This window comes from Lampetra fluviatilis, chromosome 40 (assembly GCF_964198595.1).
Source record: "Lampetra fluviatilis chromosome 40, kcLamFluv1.1, whole genome shotgun sequence".
Classification (NCBI taxonomy): Eukaryota; Metazoa; Chordata; class Hyperoartia; order Petromyzontiformes; family Petromyzontidae; genus Lampetra; species Lampetra fluviatilis.
The window spans coordinates 2,515,174-2,540,770 of record NC_136314.1 but is presented as its reverse complement, the minus strand read 5'-3'; the positions used below and the strand labels follow the sequence as shown (position 1 = coordinate 2,540,770).

At 43.4% G+C, this 25,597-nt stretch overlaps 1 protein-coding gene across 1 annotated transcript in view; it reads left to right on the top strand.

Moving 5' to 3' along the window:
- The window catches only part of LOC144946117 (uncharacterized), a 77,175-nt gene that overhangs the window by 9,777 nt on the left and 41,801 nt on the right, over positions 1-25,597 (top strand). The window contains exons 3-10 of the mRNA XM_078874871.1: positions 5,528-5,700; positions 8,413-8,633; positions 9,841-9,998; positions 14,194-14,282; positions 16,299-16,518; positions 17,255-17,356; positions 18,180-18,339; positions 19,057-22,901. Of these exons, the coding sequence (XP_078730997.1) occupies positions 5,528-5,700; positions 8,413-8,633; positions 9,841-9,998; positions 14,194-14,282; positions 16,299-16,518; positions 17,255-17,356; positions 18,180-18,339; positions 19,057-22,901 (4,968 nt within the window). The remainder of the gene's footprint in view (positions 1-5,527; positions 5,701-8,412; positions 8,634-9,840; positions 9,999-14,193; positions 14,283-16,298; positions 16,519-17,254; positions 17,357-18,179; positions 18,340-19,056; positions 22,902-25,597) is intronic.

The following is a 25,597-nucleotide window of genomic DNA, read 5'->3' as shown; positions in this document are numbered from 1 at the left end:
TACAAAGGGCTATCATGCAATTAGACAAGTTTCATCTTACTTTCCTGGAGAAATCTGGTTAGTCATCCCATTGGCAGAAACATATCCCATGTTACATATCTGGATATCAGTTGTGCTATGGCTGCCGATGGACCAGTTAGAGATTCCCTATCGTCATTTGAGGAACCTCAGCGGTGTATGGTATAAAAGCAAACCTGCCGGAGTGTGTAGGGTGACTGGTGAACTGTTGAGGCTTTGTTCTGTGTACTCGGAAGTCCCAGTGGAGGCTGCTTGAAGCCAAAATGTTGATCTTATATTTTATTGACTCAAATATTTGACCTAGTTTTAATCCCTTGCCAAAATGGAACGTCTCGGTTGGAAAGGGTGCCTAGGGTAGCTGAAGACGGTGTTTCAATCTACGCATAGTGATAAGCTCTGGGAGGACCTACGAATTCGTTGATCCCTGCTAAGATTGTTGGTTTGAGGCCTGCTCACGCTGCAGAATCAAATGCACTGTTAAAGGTGGTTATGCCACTGGCTTCAAAGTAAATTGCGAGGTATGGGCGTGCTCACCACTGTGCCTCTTGAGTTCTCGATCAAACATTGCGTCTGATTATTTAAATGTGCGTGTTATCAGTTATGTTTAATTATTTTTATGAATTGTCTGCTTTAATAGTGGATCATGGTCTTTGTCGTTATATGTTGGCAAAGTCTGAATTGCGAATGTTGACTGCTGATGATATCACGTTTGTTGACATTGATCTTTACTTGTTTGTCTGTCAGTCTTCTGGAGTTGAAGCCACTGGGATTATTTGGGTCTTAGGATAGAATACAATTAAAGTCCTGTACATGTTTTCAGTTAATCTTTGGATAGTGTATGTGGCAAGAAAGTAATGGCCTAGGCTAGATTTAATCACCTTCTGAGTGTTGTGTAGATGAATGGACGTTCGGAATTGCCCAGGTAATTGGGACTTACCTTTGATCAGATGGATATGGCTCAACCGAGTGTTTCATGTTGCTGCTATTTGAGCAGGAGAACAAGGGTGCAGACATCTATTTTTTAAAGTGTATTGTGCTACCTGTCATTTTCCCCAACAGTCTGCATGTTTGTCTCTGACTCTCTGTGTATCCATATATGTTTCTGACTCCGTGTCTCATTGAGTTTATTTGTGTCTGTCTCGTGATCAAGTTCAGTGCTGCCGGTGAAATTGCTTTGGTCATATCACATTTTTTCAAATGAAAAAAAGCCGATATTCGGAGTAATTTTCCGCACGACCCTTTATCTGCGGTAAACTCCAATATTTGGAAGCCCCTTCACTCGGCACAACGGGCAAAATCGTGAATAATTGTAGATCATAGGAAGAAATAGTACCGTGGATAATAGGAGTTTCCTTGGAAACTCCTATCACCTCCGACGAACATGGTTGGCTCCGTATGTTGCGAAAGAAGTTCAACATGCGTACAGCTGCTGCGGACAATATAGTGCGGCGCGGATAAGAGGAGTTTTTTTCTCTACTGCAAGATATTTTGCCGCAAAGGTTTTCACTCGTGCCAGAATCCCCCTTTCCCGTGTACTGTATGTGCTTCACTGCATTGTACAAAAGCAAAAATTTACCCCCATTCAAAGTTCATCACAAGTAGGAGTCCACCGGGTTCAGCTCAGCTGTGCAATGATTAGCATTCCATTGTTGCTTTACACAGACAGACAGTCGTTCGTCGCTTCTGGTGAACGGTGCTTGAAGCAATAACAACCCCAGTTGACTGGCCACGGTCGCGTAGTCGGCCGTGTCTGTAATTTTCCAAAGCATGCAAAGCGCAAGGAAATCACCATTTGAGCATGAATTTAATGTGCACTGGTTGGCCAAATCATTGTCTATATCCCCAAGCGCTGTGTTGCATTTTGAAAATTTGTTCCAGAGAGATGTGATCGTCTCAGTACAGGCCAACTTAATCCAGTTAGGCGTTCAGGAAAAGAACATGTAATAGATTCAGATAATATCCCAATTTTGGCTTTGGAAGATGAGCACAATGGTGGGCTCTTGTGGGTAGTAATTATGGATTATCATCAACTTTGGTCAAATCACTGCTCGATCAAGGCTTCACCAAGCCACCGCCGCCTTCCCACAATCTCATGGATGATAATTATATGCCTACAAAAAGTATAACTTCTGATTTGACATTGTGGCTGGAGCACATATAAATTGACAGAGGTTTGATTAACTTTAGTAATGGTTGACCTACAGGAAAATGTTCCTCTGGGCAGCTCCTCATTGCACTGTAATAATAAAACTAATAGTACAGTTAATAAGGAAAGATTAGTGCCTCTAACCCGAAATCAGCTTATGGCTTGCTTCTATTACTCTGATTGTTGATTTGCATGTTTTCAAGGGTTTGACCCAGAAATACCTATGGTGGGGTTTTTATTTTATTTTGGTGCATGCTCCGAGGCAAATGCAAAGCGGGTGGTGAGCATTTGTCCAGTGCCCATTGGGGAATTTTCCAGTGTGAGATGGCCTTGGCATATCCCAGACTATACTGGATGACCTTCAAGGTTGCCTGTAAAGTCTGTGTACCTTATATTCTTGGTTCTTTCGGTAAAGTCACGTAGAAGGGAAACAATAAAAAAAACAATACAATTCTCACGACGTTTCGACTGCAACACAAGCAGTCATCATCATCTGATGATAATTTTATAGTTTTATATTTTTATTATTTATTATTTTATTTTTCGATTTAAAGCTTTCGTGACTGCAGGGATTCATCTTCTTGGTTCTTTTGGTAAAGTCACGTAGAAGGGAAATAATAAAAAATAATAAAATACAATTGTCACATAATAAAATACAATTGTGAGAATTGTATTTTATTATGTTTTATTTTTATTATTTTATTATTTCCCTTCTACATGACTTTACCGAAAGAACCAAGAATATGAATCCCTGCAGTCACGAAAGCTTTATATCTGTGTAAGTTGTTGGTGAGAAGAGACAGCAGGCACGTTTTACGTCTTGTCAACATTATTTTGCAGTACACGTAGCCACAGGAGGTAGAAGCAATGGATTCCCGGCCCATGTTGGTTTGGTTTTAAGTCCCTGTGAACGATGCCTAATTAGTTGTACAACATTTGCGCGATCCACCAACGTAGATGTGTAAATACATTTACAAATGGTTGTAAGTGTATTTTTTAAATCAATGCCTATTTTATCTTTAATAAGAGTACTGAATGGATACTGTAGTGAATGTGTACTTTTTGGAAGGTTCTGTTCATCTGTTATTCTATTATATTCGGAATGTGTATTGATCGAAGTGGTATAATTGGATGCATTTCGTTTCTGGTGAAAACAAATTGAAACTCTTGTCAAAACCTAAGAGTGACTTTGATCGTCATAATTAACATAGTATAATGGTTTTTTTTTCCAATCCGTAGCTTCGTGGATTTCATTAAACATAGAGTTGCTATAATGTGATTATGAAACCCTGCCCAAATGGCATTTATTAAAATGGGTGTCCATATGGCGTACAATCCTCTAATGCAATAACAGACTGGGCGAGCTGGATTTGTGTGGTTAACACGCTTGCCACTGGGGTTGATATTCCACCTAGTTCAAATGCAACATTCATCATTGTTTATTGTTTTTATTTATTTAAGCCACGTGCTCCCTTGAGAAGAGACCACTGGTCTCAATGGGCTCTTAATACCTAAAAAACGATCAGCCCTTTGTCAGTTCAGTGCTGAATAAAAGCCTCCATTGAGGGCTGTATGACATACTTCACCACACTGGTCATAGCTTGGATTTGGATTCAGGTCACCAGATTCATAACGCAGTAAACTGGGTTCAGAACCACGTTTGCCCACCACTCCACCAAATGTTGGGTGAGCACGTACTGCAGAATATAAATACCTTTCATATTTACTCTCTAATATCTATAATGTAATAATTTGTTTGTGGAACATCGTTAAATTCTCGCACTGTGTAGTAATTTCTGTGGCCTCGAGAAAATTTCACGTTGTATTTGTTGTAATGGTTATAAAACCATCGTTTGTATTTTCAAAGCCTTTGCATTTACCGCATTCTCACTTTGACTGCACTTGCTTTGCACCAGTAGAATATACCGAGCACAAAGTGTCAGGAGGGCAATGCTTGTCTTACAAATGATAGTTCAATGCACTGCAGTATTTGAGCAGTATCAAGTAGATGCCCTGTGAATGAGACACTAATGTTTACGAATTGGTGACTCCTTCTACTAAGGCATACTTGCTTACTGTAATATTTATCTGTGTTCAACTCGGGAGGATAATATAAAGGTATTTTACTAGTAGGAACCTCCTGGTCACACCAGCCCACGGGATTATTGTGTCCGTCCGTCGTGCATCCAAAAATGGGAGGGGCCGGGTGGGGAGGGGGAGGGTTGGGAGGGGCTGGGTGGGGAAGGTGGGGCTGGGTGGCGGGTGGGAGGCATGGGGCTGGGTGGGGAGGGGCTGGTCACCCCCGTGGTGCCCTTATAAAACTCAACGTTTAACCTACTCACGCCGGCTTGTGCCCGCCCTCAGTCGGGCATATTTGCGGAATGCACCACGCCGCCGTTGACCCTGGCCATTGACCGAGCAACCCAACGTTCCTACCAGCTCCCTCCGCAGGAATGTGTTACATAGCCCTCGGTTACTAATTCATTGCTGCAAGGACATGGATGTAGGTTAATTATCTGGTGCGCTTGCACAGTTTGCCAGTGTGGCATTGACCCAGGAAATGCCAAACAGGCGCATAATTGGGTAACTTTTATGGTTAAATATTCAGTAGCCATCGTGTGAGCTGTGGATTTTCACAGGCAATGTATTAAGTCAACCGCAGATTAGCAAAGGGATGGCTGTACTTTGTATGCTGCATCTTCCTTTACTTGAAAATGAAATCATCTCACCATGCACAGGCAGACTCACAATTTACGTTTATCATCTGGTGACTGATGGGAGGGAAAAAAAGATCATAGGAACTGGGCTGCCAGGCTTTTTAAGGACATTGGCTCATAATATTAATTCCATTTATCATTCAAACGTTATTTTGAATGTGGGTCTGGGAAAATATTTTGCGTGTGTGGTGCTTTGTGTCCTTAGGACTCTCGCATGGCTGGATTTTCTAATTCCTATAACCAAACCACGGGTTTTGTTTCATTCTGTAATTTAAGAAAGTGCGTGAGTAGCACACAATACAATTTAATAAATGGAGGTCTTACCCAGCAGTGGATTGATCATGGCTGATGACAATGAATATTGTTTTGTAACTGCATTGTTGCTTCTTTGCATGAAATGTGTATTCCAGCAGCAATTGGTATTGCTGAAGTGGGTAATAATGTCTGCTCACTCTGTGGCTTCGCACAGACAAATCGTGCCACTTGTGGCATTCAGTTCCGGTGAATGCGGCCCAATTTACCGTGAATGAAAATGAAGGCGGCTCTGGCTTATTAACGTTATTTACCAATTTTCCGCCGGAGCTGCTGTGTGTAACGTGCTGTGTTGTCGACCGGGGGGCGAACGACGGTGGCGGGCGTCGTGCAGGACAGGAAACTGAGCAAGCCTGAGAAACAGCGCTTCAGAGAAGAGGCAGACATGCTGAAGGGCCTCCAACACCCGAGCATCGTGCGCTTCTACGACTCATGGGAAAGCACCCTGAAGGGCAAGCACAGCATCGTGCTCGTCACGGAGCTCATGACGTCCGGCACACTGAAAACGTGAGCATTCGCGAGCACCCCGTGGGCCCTCTCGCGCAGTTTGTCACGTTCATTTGGAACATCACGGTGTCCGCAACCTGTCTCGTTGAAACTTGCGTTTTATGCCATGCGGGTATCTAGATTTGAATTGCGTACACATTTTTTGTATTTTTAAAGCGTCTCGTCTATGTTGTCTATCTCGTCTGTGTGGCCTTTGTGTTATTGATGCTTTGATTTTCCTGCGTTTTTTTGGTTTAATTCCAGGACATCCTTTGCAGCTAAGACCATGTTTTGTATTGTATGATCAGGTTGTTTTCAACCCCCCCCTGGTAAATAAAAGCTCACCAAGCATTCTAGATTTGAAGTTTTCATGACTGCAAGAATCCATACTCTTTGGTTCTTTCGGTAAAGTCACGTAGGTGAAAAAATAAAAAATAAAATAAAATGTCTGTACTCCCTGTTGCCTCTTCACAGTCTGGAATTGTTTTCTGTCTGATTTTGTGCTGTTTCTCTCGTCTGTATTGTCTCATTTGTACTATTTGCCTGGTTTGTAATGTGGTGCTGTCCAACTCCTCTTTACTGTGTTTCGTCTTTTCTCTTTGGATACTTTGTATTGTCTGTCCATCGCGTTTTTATTTTTTTCCATTTGTATCGTGACTCTTTTTTAATCCTTTATATTAAGTTCGCTTGCTCGCTTGCTTACTTGCTTGCGTGCTTGCTTGCTTGCGTGCTTGCTTGCTTGCTTACGACCGTGCAAATCTTTCGGTCGTTTTTTAACCCACTTCCCGTGATCCAATCGAGCTGACATTTTCCACACAGACTCGTTGTGCGAGACAATTAATGTTCGTGAAAAAAAAATTCCCAAAATTTTACACTGTTTAGGGAAAACAAATTAAATATTTAATTACCAATTGCTTAATACTGGCAGACAATCATCTGACCCATAGGTGGCAGCCATCTCAAGCCAGAGGACGAGAAGACTCTAGCCGCCACGCATATAAAGGATTTATAGTGAAAAACTTTGTTTTTACGGGTTTACTTGTTACTGTCTACTTTGTTTTGGCCATCTGGAAAAATAATAACATTTGCATGGTTGGAAAAAAATGTTACACGGACGATTTGATTCATGGACTGATTTTAATCGGTGCACAAACTGTAATTCTATAATTTCCCTTTAGAGCCGTGGTTAGCACATCCAGCTTGCAGTGATAAGGTTCCTAGCTTAAATCACAATTGGTGGTTTGTAAAATCACGACGACTTTGCTCTAAGTTAGCAATTGTTTCTTTATGGTGGAACTGACGTCCGTCATAGGAATGTGGAATTTCCACCCCTGGGTCATGGCCATCGATGAAGAAGAACACTACCAGCCTATTCTTTATCTGAGGAGGGGGAGACACTTTAACCGAGGTTGATATTCTGTTTAACTATAGGCAGTAGCTTACATTTGGGCTGTCAAATGTGAATACTGTAAAAGCTGCCCTCGTGTAAAAACATTGAATACCTTTTAATCCTGAATAATGTTGAGTCTTTTCCCATTGAGTCACTTGGGAAACAAGATACCGCTGACTGTTGCAATTGACACACGAGTAGCAGTGTTTTCACAACATAAACAGCCTCCGTTGGCAAGCGCCGCAACCTACTGTGTACTAAAACATTTCCGATCAATTGACACGGATATAAAGTACACTCAGATATGCCACGGCAGTCCAAACCATTAGGGTAATCAGATTAATGTTTGATTAGTTATACAACAATGGCCATTTCATATACTAAATCCAATAACTTGCACCAGTAAAGTCTATTTTAAAGAAGGAATATTAATTGCCTCTTGCATACCACCACTCTTATATTAAGATTTAAACAAACACTTGCTATGTTTAAACACTGAATTCCCGGTGTCACTTTGTGTTTTGTCAAATTCAGTGGAAGGGGCTTTAGATGTGTACCAGACGCCTCACAATTGTAGACTTTCTACGAAGGGAGCAACGCGCTGAAGGAAAATATCACTGCAGTGATCGCTCCCTTCCAGGCAACACTTTTATGGGACGACAAACGATTCTTGAGAATCCATCTTTTTGGTTTTTTCGGTAAAATCACCTAGAAGGGAAGTAATAAAATAATAAAAATAAAACATAATAAAATGACTCAATGTTATGTGGAAACCCTCCCCGTAGAGGCGGTTAAATTTCGATTTAAAGCTTTCGTGACTGCAGGGATTCATCTTCTTGGTTTTTTCGGTAAAGTCACGTAGAAGGGAAGTAATAAAATAATAAAAATAAAACATAATAAAATGACTCAATGTTATTATGTTTTATTTTTATTATTGTATTACTTCCCTTCTACGTGACTTTACCGAAAAAACCAAGAAGATGAATCCCTGCAGTCACGAAAGCTTTAAATCGAGATTCTTGAGAATGTTTAAACGCGACCGATGTCTCATATGCGGAGGTCGTAGCAGCGCATGATGATCATCGGCTAACTGTTGACATTGTAGATTTGAAGCTTTCGTGACTGCAAGGATTCATACTCTCAGGTTTTTTCGGTAAAGTCACGTAGGTAAAAAATAAAATTAAAAGTTAATGAAAGTAATAATGGAAATAAAATAAAATAATAAATCACGACGTTTCGGAGGCAACACAAGTCTCCGTCATCAGGTGGGACCGTCACAGCTAAAATTATAATGATGCAGTAATTGACATTGGTCTAACGAGTTTTGCTCTCCCCCTTTTCAGGTACCTGAAGCGTTTCAAGGTAATGAAGACGAAAGTTCTGCAGAGTTGGTGTCGTCAGATCCTAAAGGGCTTACACTTCCTGCACACGAGGACACCGCCCATTATTCACAGGGACCTCAAGTGTGACAACATCTTTATCACGGGTCCCACGGGCTCGGTAAAGATTGGAGACCTGGGGCTGGCCACACTAAAACGAGCATCGTTTGCCAAAAGCGTGATAGGTAAAAGCATTTATTTTACTGTTTCTTCTAGAAAAGTCTATGTATTTTTGTCATCTTTCCACCAATTTTTGTGTTTGTGCCTCATCGGTGGCATGTCATGTGACAAAGAATCCCTTAAGAAATCTCAAGGAAAATTGACCCTGTGCCTCAGTACATTTGCCCATTATATTTTAACTCAAACTTCAAAAACAAAAACCCCTCCAAGGGGGGTGCATTTTCCCACACTCTGCTATGAAATGGGTGTCTTTGTTACTTGACAGTCGGAGGTTTCTTTTAATTTTCCGAGTTGAAATAAGACAAACTACGTTCCAAAACCAAATGTGACTTTTTTTTTCCAGTAATTTATAACTAGGCTGGGACCATCAACTCGCTATGCTTGAGGAGACAGTTTCCAATTGCGTTGTGGATGGAATGTCTTGAGATGAAGGATTGATTAAAAACTTTAAAAGAGCAGTGCATTGCCCAGGGTGTAACAGAACGACCCTTGCAAAGGGATGTCGCCGGACCTCTGATGAGCCTTCTTCTACGTGACATTTATTTGTATTCATGCACTAGGGGGGCGGCATTTTCTCACATGCCGTTTTGCAGAGCTGGAATCGCACCTAATTATTTGGTTGTTCAAATTGAATGTGATGACGTGGTTATACACCACATTGGGTGTGCAGTCAGCAGTTCTTTCAATTTTTTGCTAAGTTGACTAAATATAATTTTGTGTTTGTGGAAAACTAAAATGTAGATATTACAAATGCACTATTTAGTCAACCGTGCCATTCAGGCATCGACTGAATTCTACACAACATACTATTTTGCAATATCTCTGAAACCTTGGGAAAACACAATTTGAATTTATTGCGATAATATATTTGAGTTTGAAATGTATTGGCCGGATTTGACTAAATTGAATGCACGAAAGAGTGTATCTGAAAACATTTTTAATTACCTTTAAAAACATTGTAAAGCGTATGCGCGAAATGTCATGCTTTTTACATCCACAAATGTGAACTAAACGGTGGCAGCATTTCTTTCCCTAAGTGGCAGTGTCGAGCGTGTCGCACGCAGTTAAACAAGTTGATTGTTTTGCTTTTCCATTTTTGAGCAAATCTCTTAAGATGTGGCGAAACCTCACGGTCGTGATTATTGGTGGTTGATTCCATTGCATTGCTAAATTTAAATCGAGCCCTGGGGTGTTTGATCATGTATTCCGCAGGAACACCCGAGTTCATGGCTCCAGAAATGTACGAGGAACATTATGACGAGGCCGTGGACGTGTACGCCTTTGGAATGTGCATGCTGGAAATGGCTACGTCAGAATACCCTTACTCTGAGTGCCAAAACCCGGCGCAGATTTACCGTAAGGTCACTACGGTGAGTACTTGGGTTTAGGTCAAAAGATGTTTGTCGTTGCTCCAATTGCGGAAGACATCTGCGTTAACAAGGAATCGCCGCGGACACCTTGACACCTAATGGCAGCAGGATGTCACTTGTAAGCTACATATCATGCCAGTTGGGAATTCTTTAAATTGTTCATTATGATTAAAAAAGTGTATGGTTGAGGATAACTAAAATGTAATGATACATTTTAGAACTTCTCACTACGATGGCAAGATGTTATCTCCCTTGCCTGGTATGGAGGAGGTTGTGGGTTCGATCCCGACCCTGACACCTGTACATTTTGAATTTGCATGTTCTCCCCGTTGTGGCATGGATTTTTCTCCGGGTTTTTCGGTTTTTCAGTCCACATTTAGAAACTTGTGTTTAGAGTATTTCGTTGCGATACATTTATACATGATAAGCCACGTCGTTGAGCTATCAGTTGTTGCCAGGTCGTTTCTTAAAAAGAGCTCGATAGCTCAGTGGGCTTTACCTGGTAAAATAAAAATGTTTATATGCTTTGGGTCTTTCCGTAAAGCCACGTAGATAGAAAAATAATAAAAAAACCACAATGTTTCGATCGCAACACGAGCAATCGTCTTCAGGTGAAAAAATACAGCAGGCGGACTGCTGAGGCAGGAATAAATATGGCGAGAGAGCTACTGCAGCCATAGGTTATAAAGTTTGAGATGGGTACAACCCAAGGGTAAGTTGGCAGGGCTAGAGATCGAATTTGCAAGTAAATGTAAGATCGCAGAGCTAGGAACACCTCGGCCATTGTATTGCTCGAGATTAGAGACTAGCATGTCAATGTGAGACGGCTCCCGCAGCAGCGGCTGTGTTAATGAGAGACATTCAGCCTATTAAACAATGAGCGCCACCGCCGCATCGAGGAAAAGAGGAGCAGCAGCTATGTTAATGAGACATTTAGCCTGTTAATGTAAAGACATTTGAAACAAGGTAATGTAACTCAGAGAGTCGTAAATAACTGCTAACATAGGCAGGTAGGATGGAAGCATCACAGCCAGTTATGACTTTACCTGGTTAATAACATCCTTCCAATGATTGCTCAGTTTGTACCCATCGTCTCGGTCGAAATTGTGTCTGGGGTTATATATATCTGGATGGCTTCTTGAACAAATCTCTGATGATAGCCAGTGGGTTTGCATAGTACCTTCGTCTTGGAGAAATCAATTTCATGTGTGCCCACGGCGTTAAAACAATGATCAGCCACGGCAGAGGTGTTGGTCCTACCGTGTTTCAGATCCGCCTTGTGTTTGCGAACACGGTCTGAGACAAGTCGCTTAGTTTCCCCAATGTAACTACTGCCGCAGGCACAGCTTAGTTTCGTTTAAACATGACTGTTGACTCGTTTATTAGAAGCCACAGGTTTTTATTCCAGACAAATTTATCACGTGGCTTTGAATTTACTTTCAATGTAATTATAACTCACTGAATCTTGTCTGAGCAGAGTTAAGCGTAATTTTATGCAAAACATACACAAACGTACACTTGACACGGTTGTTTAAATGCTTGAAAAAAACAACATGGTAACTCGCTTTCAACTTAAAGTGGCGGTGAGGAAATTGAAAATGTGTTTGTCTTGTCAATACTGTCACAACAAATAGATTTTGTTCCATTTATCCGTGAACTGAGCAAGATACAAAAAACAAACTGCCTTGTTTGGAAAAACGAAATCTTGTCTTGCAAGTTTATTAAAATTGCAGCAGCAAAAAAACCACACATACAATGCAATATGGAAAGAATTCTGCTTCATCTGTAATTAACAATTTTTTGATCCATGTAACCATCAGCGGTTTTTAAGTTCCAAGGTGGCATTGTTCAAATTTTTTAACTTTCATTTACAAAAAAGCACAAAAATCCGGTGTAAGTCCTTGATGGACAGTGAATCCAGTGTTTGAATTTGTGGAACATAACGGTGAGTTGCCATGAATAATGAGTTTTGGCTGACTTGCCCACCAGGATTTAGCCTGGCTATTTTTTGAGAACATAAGCAGTAGTCAGCAGTTCTTGTAGTATACAAGAGGAATGCAATGTTTATTGTGTTAAGACTGCTGTATTTACATTTCTAAATGTGTCAGTCCTTTAAATGTCAGATGAAACAGCCACTGTTTATTTTGCTTTTCATCATTAAAAGCCTACATTATGTGAGCAACGTGCAATTTTTACTCTCTGTAAAATATCCAAATAGTGTAACCCAGAACAGTGCATCAAAGATGGATCAAAAACTTTAAATTTAAAAATGCGCAAAAAGAAACTGAAGCGCAGCACACGTTTTGGCAGTGGCCTGTCTCAGCAGACACATTGCGTTGTTTTAACATTGATCCGCAAAGCGCATTGTTTCATGGGAACGGTGGGATTTTGCTGAATGTGGGGTTTTGTTGACGTACAAGAGCACGACTGGATTAATGTCTGCGCATTGTACAGTGGGGAGTGAGCTTGGCGTGTGTAGGCCTTCCAAAACATGCTTTATCGAGACACATTTTGCTAAATTTGGGGTCTTTTTCATATATCTTAATATGTGTCAGCTCACTAATGACGGAACCCAGGACTTATGTGGCTGCATTAGTTTTTAATTAAACGAGTGTTCTGTCTGCTAAATTTTCCTTGACAATGTAATGAAGGCTGTGCCGAGTGGGGCACTGCCTTAATCTTGTTTTATGTCCGGCATTAAGACCGCATGAGCACATTCGACATTACGTTATTGACTTCTTTCAAATATAATATTACGCGGGGAAGCCCCGTGGACATTTTCAATCGAGAAAACTACATTGTGAAGCACTTCACATTGTATTACCACTGTGGTCAAGGCCTTATGCTGGTAGTTAAAATTCAGCTGGTTTAAGTTATTATTTCATTACGTTTGAATATCGATTTTGTAGCCGTATTTCATTGCGCAAGCCAAAATTTAAGCGCTTTATTTGGTTATTAAGCAATTTTATTGACTTAAAAAGCAACATTAAAACCATAATGGCAAAAATATTTATTTGTTTAATGTTCAAGCTTTGTTTTTTTTTATTTGATTTACTTCCATACAAATTATTTGGCCCAAACCATATGTTCTTACAGTTTGTGCACAGGACTGCTTGCAATAAAAGTATGATCTGTTGTGAGGATTCATTGCTATTAATTGTTTAAGAAAGCCCATATGTGAGGCTGTGTATAAAACACTTCTACGTTGACCGTGATTTATATTTTTCCGAGCCAGTTCCCGTGAGCAATTCGTAAGCATGTCCCTGCTTATTTGTGTTATACTTGGAATAATTCGTACGTTGTGATGATATCACTTGGATAAAATAAATGTATGTGAATGATAGGTAAACAGACTGTTTTTAAAGAGATGAGTTCATTGCATGTTATCGACTTTTTAAAACTACCATAATTAGACATACCTATAAACCCCTTATCAGTGCTTACCTTATTACAGACCAATTTAGACCTTATTGGTTACCCCGTACCCTTATACATCTCAACGTTCATCCTACAAAGTCCCATCACAAGGGAGAATCACAAACAAATAGACAACATTGAAACGGCTCGTACGTCGTATGGACCTGAAAACTCAATTTTCCTGTACAAGAATACGGTTAAACCATATGGGTTGACAGGTATGATTTGATCACCTATTCATGTATTGTTGGATTTTTCTTGAGAATCATAAAAATAACAATCCTTACCAGCTGTTTGTCATGAGAGTAAATTTGACCATGCTGAGCAGTGCAGGTTGGAGATGTTATCTGTGGCTAGGAATCTAACTCTGGTTGCGAGATTCACGGGTTAATGGTTTAGTGCAATAAGCATTGAAAAACTACCCCTTCCCAAATAAGATCAAGTAAAAAAATGTGTTTTAAACACAGTATTTTCATTGCATGCAATTCGTGTTTTTGCTCTGGGAAATATGGGCTGTTTTATGCACCGTTGAATTGCATCTAAGATATTTAATTACACTGAAATACATTTGAATGTGCTTCATAGTAACGTGAATATAGTTAATGTACATTCAATATAATAACTTTTTAAGTAGGCATATAAATGTATATATGTTTTACTTTCCACATTTGCTTGCACCTTCAATTTTGGAAAATTAAGCCCTGATATAAATAAACCGGTGAAACATACAGTGATCATTGAGTGTTGCACTTTAATTGCGTCTTTGTCTTGTATGCAGGGCGTGAAACCAGCAAGCTTCAACAAAGTTGCGATGCCAGAATTAAAGGAGATAATTGAAGGTTGCATCAGGACAAACAAAGATGAAAGGTATTTAGGCGGGGCAGAAAGCAGGTCAGGCACTTATAACGACATGGCCCAATAAAATCAAAACATCCAGTGATTGCGGACATAAGGAGTGCTTCCTATTGATATAACACAAATGTTCTGAAGTCTCCCAATGTCAGAACTTAAATGTGGTATGCAGGTGAGGTTGAGCACTTTGGAGGAAGTTGCCTTCCTAATCGGAATTGTAAATTATTTATTTTCACGTCAAATTTATCCCCCAGATGCTTGTGCCACAGGGCTTTTGTTCATAACATGCAATAGAGTGTTTTGTATTGGTATCTTTAAGCAGGCGGTGTAGGGCGCTTGTGTAAATATATTTTTCTATTATACGCAGCTTCAAACACTGCTGCCTAAAGTGAGTGGTTTATCGTTGCGCTCAGTAAATCTTTCACAGCTGTCTTCGCCTTCGCTTTATAACGTGGCAATATACTGGCCCATTGGCGCGCACACGCAGTGTGCTGTTGTGAGCAGCCCGAATCGCTCTCCACCACAACGCTTATCGCGGCTGAAATTGGTCGGCCGAGTTCTTGCGCGTCAAGCCTGCACTTATGAAACTGTGCCGTAAGGCTTTTACACAGTGTGGCCTCTCCAAAAAATAAAGTGTGATTAAAAGTGCAGCTCGGGCAGTACTCGAGTTTAATCTTTGACCCATCGGGTGAGTTGTCCATTGAGACTGGCTTTGCACTGGATGTTGAAGTACATCCGTCAGATTATCCTGTTGATGCCCCCTACACTTTAGCACAACAACAAACGGTGCCCTTCTACGCCTATGATGTTAAACGCTCGAATTTGTCAACAAGTGACCGTAATTACTTTGTAAAGGTATCATCACTTTCAAAGAAATTTAATTAATCGGCACTTTGAGCTGGCTTCATAAAAATGCACGTGCGTATTCACTTTAACGTGTGGGTTTCATGCCTCTAAATTATCACGTGTCTGCCATGGTTCTGTCGGCACACATTACGTTTATATTTAAATGGACAATAAATATTCGCCAACGTCTTTAGTGTAATTTTTGTTCAAATGCTTTTTTAATTTGCTGTTGAAGATCACTGCAGTTTTTGAGTAAATAAAACAAATTGAATAAGGAACACACGTGTAGGATGGACAACAACATGCAAATTAAAATGAAAGGAACCGCAAAAAGAGGAAGACCTAACAGAGAATGGACTGACGGCATAAATAGATTGGTGCCACAAAGATGTGGCACTACTTGAGCATATTGGCACAGGATAGATTAGCACGGTCCGCACATCCGAGTTGCACGGTTGGCTACGTATGTTGCGCAATAAGTTATACATACATGCAGAGGAAAATATAAACACATTTCGAAATGTGCAGTGGATACTTACGGGGCTATGTGCCCATGGATCGTGATGATTATGATGTATAAGGAACTTCTTGCCAACATTTGAAGGACGTAGTTCAAACTGCCTTTGTGAATTCTTAAACAATGGACGATGGCTTTGTGGAAAATTTGTGTAATGATTAATAGTAACTCTTGTCGTCACAGTTTATTATACTTTTGTGTGTTCCCAATTGAAAATAAGATTTATTTTATATAAATGCATTTAGTTTTGCATCTATTTCATGTGGTAACTGTGGTCACATTGTTGTTCCATGCGATTTAAATGTATTCACTTGTTGACTTTAATTGCCAATATTTGGGTTGTTTGAGTCAAGGGTGTGATTAAAATTCTACTACCAAGGTCTGAGTGCTGTATAATGAAGCAAAGGACTTGGCAATGGGTTTTCTGAATCAAAATTGTATGTTTAGCATCATATAACGCTTATAAATGAGTGAATAATAATATTTTTTGGCATAATGCCAATACTGGAATGCTAACCTGAACTCGACCGGAGAAGATCGCCGCACGTGGAAAGGCAGTTGATGACGGGATGGGAGCAACTTGAAGTTCCAGAAGCCCTGCCCTTAGCGAGCAAATCAATGCACCGCTGAAATACATAGCGTGAGGCAGCTATGTGAATGTCTTGCAGGTACTCCATTAAGGACCTGCTCAACCACGGGTTCTTTGCCGAGGACACTGGAGTCCGGGTGGAGCTGGCGGAGGAGGACGACGGTGAGAAGCCCGTCATTGGCCTGCGTCTCAGGGTTGAGGACCCGAAGAAGCTGAAAGGGAAGTACAAAGAAAACGAAGCTATAGAGTTCAGCTTTGAGCTCGACAAAGATGCTGCTGAAGAGATAGCACAGGAAATGGTAAGAGGTCTCGGGGCGATTGTGCTTTCCAATTGAGGATGAACGTTGTTTCTGCTTGAGCTCTGTCTGCCCTTCCGTCTCTCGGTCCGCCCTGTCTGTCTGTAACAGGGGAGCCTGTTGAAAACTGGTCGAAGTGATAAAAGGGTTGGTCAACCCCGATTCGTGCTTTTGCCTAACCTGTTTTTCTTTTAATTTGCCTTTCTTGTACTTCACTATGTGAGTCGGAGATCTGAACTTTAACAAAACGATGTGAAATATAGCTTTTGGCAAGTCCCAAGTGGAGAATGCTGGGAATTTAATGGAAATATGGTGTGTAAGCTACTCGGAGGGTCAGAATAGAACATGACAAGAAAGTTGTAATTTTGGCATATGCTTCGAATGAATAAGACGTAACTTATTGGGAGAGAATGAGGAAGACATTGCATGCAAAACTAAAACATGTGGGAATGCAGACAATCCGAATGATACAGTCCATTCAAGAAATAACTTAAAAAATAGACCGTATAAATGAGAGAGGATACAGGGTAATAGTGATGAGATAGATGGAATAACGAGACAGTGCAAAAGAGATGAAAAGTAATGTATTCTTTAAGTGGATAATGACCCCAAATCGTGACAATTTATCAAGTGGTGCTGAAGACGGTGTATGAATCCGTTACTTGCCTGCTGAAAGAATGACAAAAAAACATTTCGTCTCTTCCAACACACGTTCCCGTTGTCCTGTTTCTGTGTACAGGTGAAGTCTGGCATAGTTCACGAGAGTGACATCAAGGTCGTAGCCAAAGTGATCAGAGATCGCGTGGCGTTGATTAAAAACAAGCGTGAGCAGAACAAACAGGTAATGGATGGTTAATCATGCGGATACATAATGATCTCATTTGCTCCTTTTTTTGCTGCTGTTGATGGACTTGCTCACGGGAATTTTTTGACGTGGTAACGTGATTCCATCCCCTGACCTGCTGTGATGCATGTGTGGACGCTTTGTTGGCAAGGACCGCAACGCTGTCAATAAACGTCAATAAAAGTGCACACAATGACGACGGACTGTGAATGAATTGTTATTGGTTGCTGTGTCATGATAAAAACATGCTGTACGATCAGGTGTTTTACAAGAACAACTGAAATTATGGATTGGCTTTGCCGTGTTGGTTCAGTAACCTGATGACGTTCAGCTCATTAACATCCATGTGCATTATCTAGCTCTGATGATCATTGCAGTTTGTTAGCAGCCAGCGATAACTATAATTGATGACATGCTGATTTGTGTCACAAGATTAATTTCACCCAGGTAAGGTTCCCCGAGTCTTAACAAATATTTTTCAGGACAGTCCTGCTTTGGGATGTTTGACCAATTCCATTAATGAGTGTGTTGGTTGAGTGAGGAGGAAACTGGGGTGCCCTGGGACAACTCACTGCATCTTTGGGGTGATAGGGACGACTTCAATAGCCCATTGCTGTAGTGTCATCTCCTGGTCGCCTCGCAGTCCAAGTCTAACGACATCTAATAGTCCTGGGCAGGCTCCCATCCAAGTAATATGCAACTGGTGATGTTAATGCTGCTGCTGATGATGATGCTGGTGATGCTCATGATGCTGATCATGCCGTTGATGACGATGATGCTCGTGATGTTCTTGATGCTGACCATATGATGGGGGTTGCAGGTCATGGAGGAACAGGACAAAGGCGGTGGGATGGCAGAGGAAGATGCCATGCGGTCTGGCCTCCACACTCAGACCATGGCAGGTCCCACAGCTGGCGAGCTACTGCTGCCCATGTCCCAGCTACCCATGGAGCAGTGCTTGCTTGGCGAAACGACAGAAGGTTGGTTTACGGAGTCCCTACTTAGCGCAAACCACTGGTGCTGTTTCCTATTAAATAACGATGGTCATGTTTTTTTCATTTTTTTTACCAATTGCTTTTGGAGTAATGTGCATTGTCGATCCGGAATGTTTGACCTCTGCTACATAACACATGCATGCAAAACCAAAAAGTTAAACATTGACAAGCAAAATTAAAACTACAGTTGACAAAAATACGAATAATGTTTTTGAGAAAAGCATTTTTTCCAGTTTTTTTAGGAATGTAATGATTCATCAAGAAAAATATATTCTCACATGCACAATACATGCATGTATGTTTGTACGTTGAACTTCTTTCAGCCAACTGTGCTAATTAGAGGTGCATCAAAAAATTTATGCAAATATTAATTATTTCTAATTCGTGCACATATGCAAATGTAACCTTAACACAATTGGAACAAATGAGTCGCTATAAATGTGACGGCATATCAGGCAGACGATACAAATGAGGCAATAATTCTTGAATCTGTGAGCCCAAATTGTGATGACACATTGCAGTGGGTGCTGAATCGTTTCATGCCTGCTAAGTATACTTGGGTACACCAGCAACACCGTAACATATATTGTGGCAAATTTAATATATTTTGAAGTATTGGATCAGATGTTAGTTTATAATATTAAATCCATATTAAACACTGATAAAATGTAAGTGACCTTGTTCGTATGCTTCTCTCGCCAGCGCCAGTCCATGCGGACATTGGGCTGCTACTGGACTCGCAGAGTGCACACCTCAACATGCCCCTGCCTCCGCTACAGGAGCTGTACAGTCAACCTCTGCAAGACCAGCCACTGCCCCCCCATCAGCAACACTGCCCCGCCGGCAACACCACACAGTCGGTACCAATGCAGCAGGTTCAGATGTCTGGCTACGTGTCAGTGCTGGCACCTTGTGCCCCGTTGACCGCATCGGTGCAGCAGGCGGCCCAAGTGCCGTCGGACGGCGTGCAGACGTTGCAGCAGTGCACACCCGGCACTCTGCAGCAGACGTGTCCGGTGGGACTATTGGAACTCGCGCAGTGTTCAGGGGTGCAGGCTCAATTTGCTGTCGTGCAGCAGCAGCAGCAGCCAGTCGACGCTGCCCTGCAGCAGCCTGCGCAGCAGCAGAATGTCATGGCCGATGGCCTGCCTCCGCCGGTGAACCTACAGCATCCGGGTCCAGCTCAGTCGCAGTTGGAAACTGCTCAGCTACCAACGCAACAAGGTGGAGTGCCACCGTGCACTCAGGGGGTGGTGCCGACCGCACTGCACCAGAGCTTGGTGGTACAGACTCAGCCAGACGTGCATGCCACTTCTTACCCGCCACAAGTTCAAGCACAGCAGCATTTTACTGGGGGCATACAGCAGCAGCAGGCGAACGTGATGGCATTTGCACAGCCCCAGGCGCATCAGCCGCTGCAGGAACTTTCCGGGCATTTTTCAGAGCTTGGTTTAGAGATGGCAGCACAAATGCATATCCAGCCACAGGCACAGTCGTACGCAGAGCAGGTTTTGGCACCACCTGTCGAAACGCAAGATTTGGTGAAGCCCCAAATCTCAATAGAGGCCTTTCAAACGGCTGTGGAGCAGGGGTCGGTGGAGGTTGTGCACACACAGATGGCACCGCAGCAGCAACACTACAGCATCGGTGTCGTTCAGCCATCGCCGCTGCTGCTTCAGAGGCCAAGCCTTGCAGAAGCTGCCCTGCAGATGCAACTGGAGACCTTGCAGCAGACTCAGCAGCATCAGCAACAGCAGCATGCGGGAATCATCGAGACTGGGCAGCAGCACCCACCAGCGCAGCAGCAGCAACAACAACAACCGCAGCAGCAACAACCGCAGCAGCAGCAGCTATACCTGCAGCAGCAGCAGCAGCTTCAACAGCCATTGCAGCAGATGTATCAGCCACAGCAACATGAGTTACAACCAACGCACCAGCCTCAGCAGCAGCTAATGCAGCAACAGCAGCCACCGCAGCAGCTTCAGCAACCACAGCAGCAGCTGCAGCAGCAACAGCACCAGGAACTGCAACAAACACACCAGACTCAGCAGCAGCAGCTAATACAGCAACAGCAGCAACAGCAACCACAGCAGCAGCTTCATCAGCCTCAGCAGCAGGAGCTGCAACAAACACACCAGCCTCAGCAGCAGCAACAGCAGCAGCTAATACAGCAACAGCAGCCACAACAGCAGCTTGAGCAACCACAGCACCAGGAGCTGCAAACACACCAGCCTCAGCAGCAGCAGCAGCTAATACAGCAACAGCAGCAGCCACAGCAGCAACAGGAGCTACAACAAGCACAGCAGCAGCAGCTAATACAGCAACAACAGGAGCTACAACAAGCACATCAGCAACAGCTGCAGCAGCAGCAGCTAATACAGCAACAGCAACAGCCACAGCAGCCATATCAGCAGGAGATACAGCAAGCACACCAGCAACAGCTGCAGCAGCAACTAATACAGCAACAGCAGCCACAGCAACAGGAGCTACAACAAGCACAGCAGCCACAACACCAGCTGCAGCAGCAGCAGCTAATACAGCAACAGCAGCAGCAACAGGAGCTACAACAAGCACAGCAGCCTCAACACCAGCTGCAGCAGCAACTAATACAGCAGCAGCAGCAACTTCAACAGCAGCAGCCACAGCAGCAGCAACTTCAGCAGCCACAGTTGCAACAGCTTCAACAAGCACAGCAACAGCAGCTACAACAGCAACATCAGCAGCTTCAACAAGCACAGCAACAGCAGCTACAACAGCAACAACAACAGCCACAGCAACAGCAGCAACTTCAACAGCCACATCCGCAGCAACAACAGCAACTGCAACAACAACAGCCACATCAAGAACCACAGCAGCAGCTGCAGCAGCAGCAACCACAGCAGCAAGTACAACAGCAGCCATCCCAGCCACAGTCGCTACAGCAGCCACAACTACTTCTGCAGCAGCAACAGCCACTCCAACAGCACCCGCAGCAGCCGCCACAGCAGACGCAGCAACAACAGCAAACACCACAGTCACAACAGCTGCAGCAACAGCCAATGCAGCAGGAGCTACAGCACCTGGTACAGCAGCAAGTGCAAGAGCTACAGCAGTATACACAGCAGCCAACGCAGCAACTAAATCAGCAGTTGCAGCAGCAACCACATCAACTTCAGCAACAGCCCTTGCAGCCAACACAGCAGCAGCAACAGCAGTTACAGCCACAGTTGCAACAGCAGCCACCACAACATTCACAACAGCCACAGCAGCAGCAACTGCCTGAGCCACAGCCTCTACAACAGCTGCAGCAGCAACTGCAGCCTGTACAGCAGATGCAGCACTTGCCACAGCATTTAACACAACAGCCGCCTCCGCTGCAACAGCAGGCACACCTTAATATCCAGCCGCCGCCACAACAGCTGCACCAGCAGCCGTTGGAACAGTCACATCCATTACAGCTGCCTCAGCAAGCACAACAACAGCTGCAGCAGCAGCCAATGCAACAGCCACAACAACATCAGCAGCTGCAACAACCACCAATGCAGCAAGCCTCACAGCAACATATTCCTGAACTTCCACAGCAACAGCTTCAGCAGTTGTTACAGCAGCCACAGATGCAACAGGCTCCATTGCAGCAGCAGCTAATACAACAGCCACCACAGCAGCTGCAACAGCAGCCACAGCAGCAGCTGCAACAGCAGCCACAGCAGCAGCTGCAACAGCCCCCACAGCAGCAACTGCAACAGCCCCCACAGCAGCAGCTGCAACAGCCACCACAGCAACTAACACAGCAACTAACCCAGCAGCTACAACAGCAGCCACAGCTGCAAGAACAGCCTCCGCAACAACCACAACAACCTCAACAGCAGCTGCAACAATTGGTAATACAGCAGGCCCAGCAGCTACAGATTCCTGAACATTTACAGCAGCAACAGCAGTTGATACAACAGCCACAACAACCTCAACAGCAGCTGCAACAGCAGCCACAGCAGCAGCTGCAACAGCAGCCACAGCAGCAGCTGCAACAGCAGCTACAACAGCAGCTGCAACAGCAGCTACAACAGCCACCACAACAACTAACACAGCAACTAACACAGCAGCCACCACAGCAACTGCAGCAGCAGCTACAACAGCTGCCACAGCAGCAGCTACAACAGCAGCCACAGCAGCAGCTGCAAGAACAGCCTCCGCAACAACAGCAATTAAGTCAACAGCCACAACAACCTCAACAGCAGCTGCAACAATTGGTAATACAGCAGGCCCAGCAGCTACAGATTCCTGAACATTTACAGCAGCAACAGCAGTTGATACAACAGCCACAACAACAGCAGTTATTGCAACAGAAACAGCAGCCACAGCAGCCACAGCAGCCACAGCTGCAACATCAATCACTACAGCAGCCACAGCTGCTTCAACAGCTTCAACACCCGGCGCAACAGCTGCAGCCTCCGCTACAGCAACAGTCTCCGCACCCGCAGCCCCCGTGCATTCCATCGGAGCAGGCGGGAAGTCTTGATCTTGGAAACCTGCAACAGCACCCAGCACACGCCTTCGTTCATCAGCAAGGGGTGAGTGACCTGCCCCTTAGAGGACAGCGGAGTTTAGAATTTTTAAAATGTGTAAATGTGACTGCATCTCACAGCGCTGAACAATAGGGGGATATTTGCCTGTTGAGGTTATGTGAGCAAGGATATTTTTTGTTTTCTTTGTATGTATGTATGTTGAACGTCTTTCCCACCGTACGTAGTCAGCTGTGCGAATCGGAGGTGCGGGGGAAGGACAAGAAACTTAACACAAAAAGCAGTTATAAAAAAACGAGTTTTCAATTTAGATTTCAAAGTGCATAGCCCCAGTGGCTTTCTAATATCAGAAGGAAGAGCATTCCAGACGGCCACAGAAGCTCATCTGAAAGCACGCGATGCAGTGACCCTCTTTGTTCGATGGTTAGCGTGCTGTTTTATGCTCCTTGACGATATCAGCAAGGTATTGTGGTTCATTTGTGGCAAGCACTTTTAATGGGGAGCACGGTAGGTGGGACGGATTATTCCAGACAGTACCCTGAAGCAGAGGTCGCAACCGGGTACCCGATACCCGTACCCTACCCGATACCCGGCTACCCGTACCCGGCCGGGTACAGGTATGGGTACCCGTTTGCGACCCTGGTGCGGCCGGGTACGGGTAGGTCGTGAGTCACTGGTGAGTCACCGTTTGTCACTCATTTCCCAACGTCTTGTCTCTTCTCACAATTCAAGTTCCTAGAATCAATCCACCCACGCCTGCAACATGGCTTCATCCCAGAGGTCGCAATCAGGTACCCGTACCCTATCCGATACCTGGCCATGTACGGGTAGCCGGGTATCGGGTAGGGTACGGGTACGAGTACCCGTTTGCGACCCTGGTGCGGCCGGGTACGGGTACGGGTAAGGAATCAAAACCCGTTTGCGACCTCTGCCCTGAAGGTGGGAGTACACTATAATACAGAGAAACTGCGCGTGTGTGTGAGCGGAGTTATGGGGAGCGATAGTGTAGCGGTTAGCGCACTGCGCTATAAACCCGGTGACATGAGTTTAATTTCCGTTCACTGCCAACATCGGTGACAAATATCTGAATTTGTTCTTGAGCCTCCCCTTAGGTCAACTCAGTCTTAAATGAGTATGCCACGGCCGGGCGTGGTGTTGGTCAACTCGTGTGCCATGCCGGCCTTCATAGGGGATCTTTGGGTTGCGACTTACTTTCCGGGTCCTCTTATCATCCACAGGATATTGTGGATATGCAGAGGAAGGTATTTCTACATTATTTGACTGCTATAAGTTTCAATGTGATAAACCACTTTGTTGAGCTATCATTTTTCACCAGGTTGCTTCTGGAAGAAAAACACGATAGCTCAGTGGGCTCTACCTGGTAGCATAAGAATAGTTTTAGTTGCGTTACTTTGAGTAATTTTCTTACCTTTCCTATAACTTGCACTACTGTCGTTTTTTTGTATTGTAACTTTCTGAGAAAAGAGCTTCATAGCTCGTGAGACTTATCCAGGATAAATGAAGATTCTTATCCTGAACTACGCGTCCCCTTAACATTTGGATGAATTCTCACAATGTGGCGTCACCATTCGATGAAAGAGTGTTGTATTAACTTGCTTTGAGTGTAAATCAGGTTGGAGCCGACTGAGACGGGTTCTGTAACGGACGTGTTTGGATTGCGACATGATTTGAGCAAGTGCTGCTAAGGGTTATACAGCCTGCACACTAGCCTAATGAGCGTGGCATTAAGCACACTTCGGGCATATCACATGCTATAACTAGGTTTAACCTTAGGTGACCTTATGTAAGGGCTGTGTGTACCCATAATGTCTTTACCTAACACGGCACCGTGTAAGATTACATGACTGGAATGTATAATTGAAGTGTATGAAACTATATTTTTGTGTGCCGAGGTAGGCGTTAAAAGAACTTGGGAGTCATTCTTATTTGGAACGTAGGTCACAAATCGCAGCCCTTTTTTTCTCTGCTATCTATGGCTCCCATGCCCAGTGGTGGAAACTCCTCATTACTATGACAGAGGACATTCGTAGGATAACCAACACGGTTGAACAGAGATAATTAATGTTAAAATAAAATGAATGCAGTAGATATGATTATTGACTTTGTTTGCTCTCACATGAGTCATCGCTGCATAATTTTGCCGTGGTTTGCACTCATCTATATGCACTGACCTTTTTTTCCATAAACTATTTATAAATTATAATTAGGCACGCTTCCCTTACGCTGCAATGTCGGTTTCAAGATGTGCATCAATTCATCGATGAATATTGATTCTCAATCTCAAGATACGTATAGCGAATCACATGTTTAAGAATCTTATGTTTTTAGATGAACATATGTGGTGTGTAAATTGGTTCTCTTCACCCCTGCAGCCACTGCTACTATATGCACAACGAAAAGTATAAAATAGTCATTGGCTCTTGAATCAAATAATAACCCTGAATCGTGACAATCCGTTGAAGTGCTGACAAGGTGAATAACTTCACCCCTGCTCTGAAACGGGTTGAATCATTCGTTTTACTGTCTGGCCTGTTGGGTCAGAAATTTACTTTGTGCTCTGTAATTCGATCCCAATGTTGACCATAAATATTTTGCAATGCTTGAGAGCTTCTGCAGAATGTATTCCATTTAAAAACGGGATTTATGTATATTTTTTACACAGTAAATGTGAAACAACGTGATCGCTGCTTAAATTGTCGAGCCGAGCCGAGGCTTGGCAACGG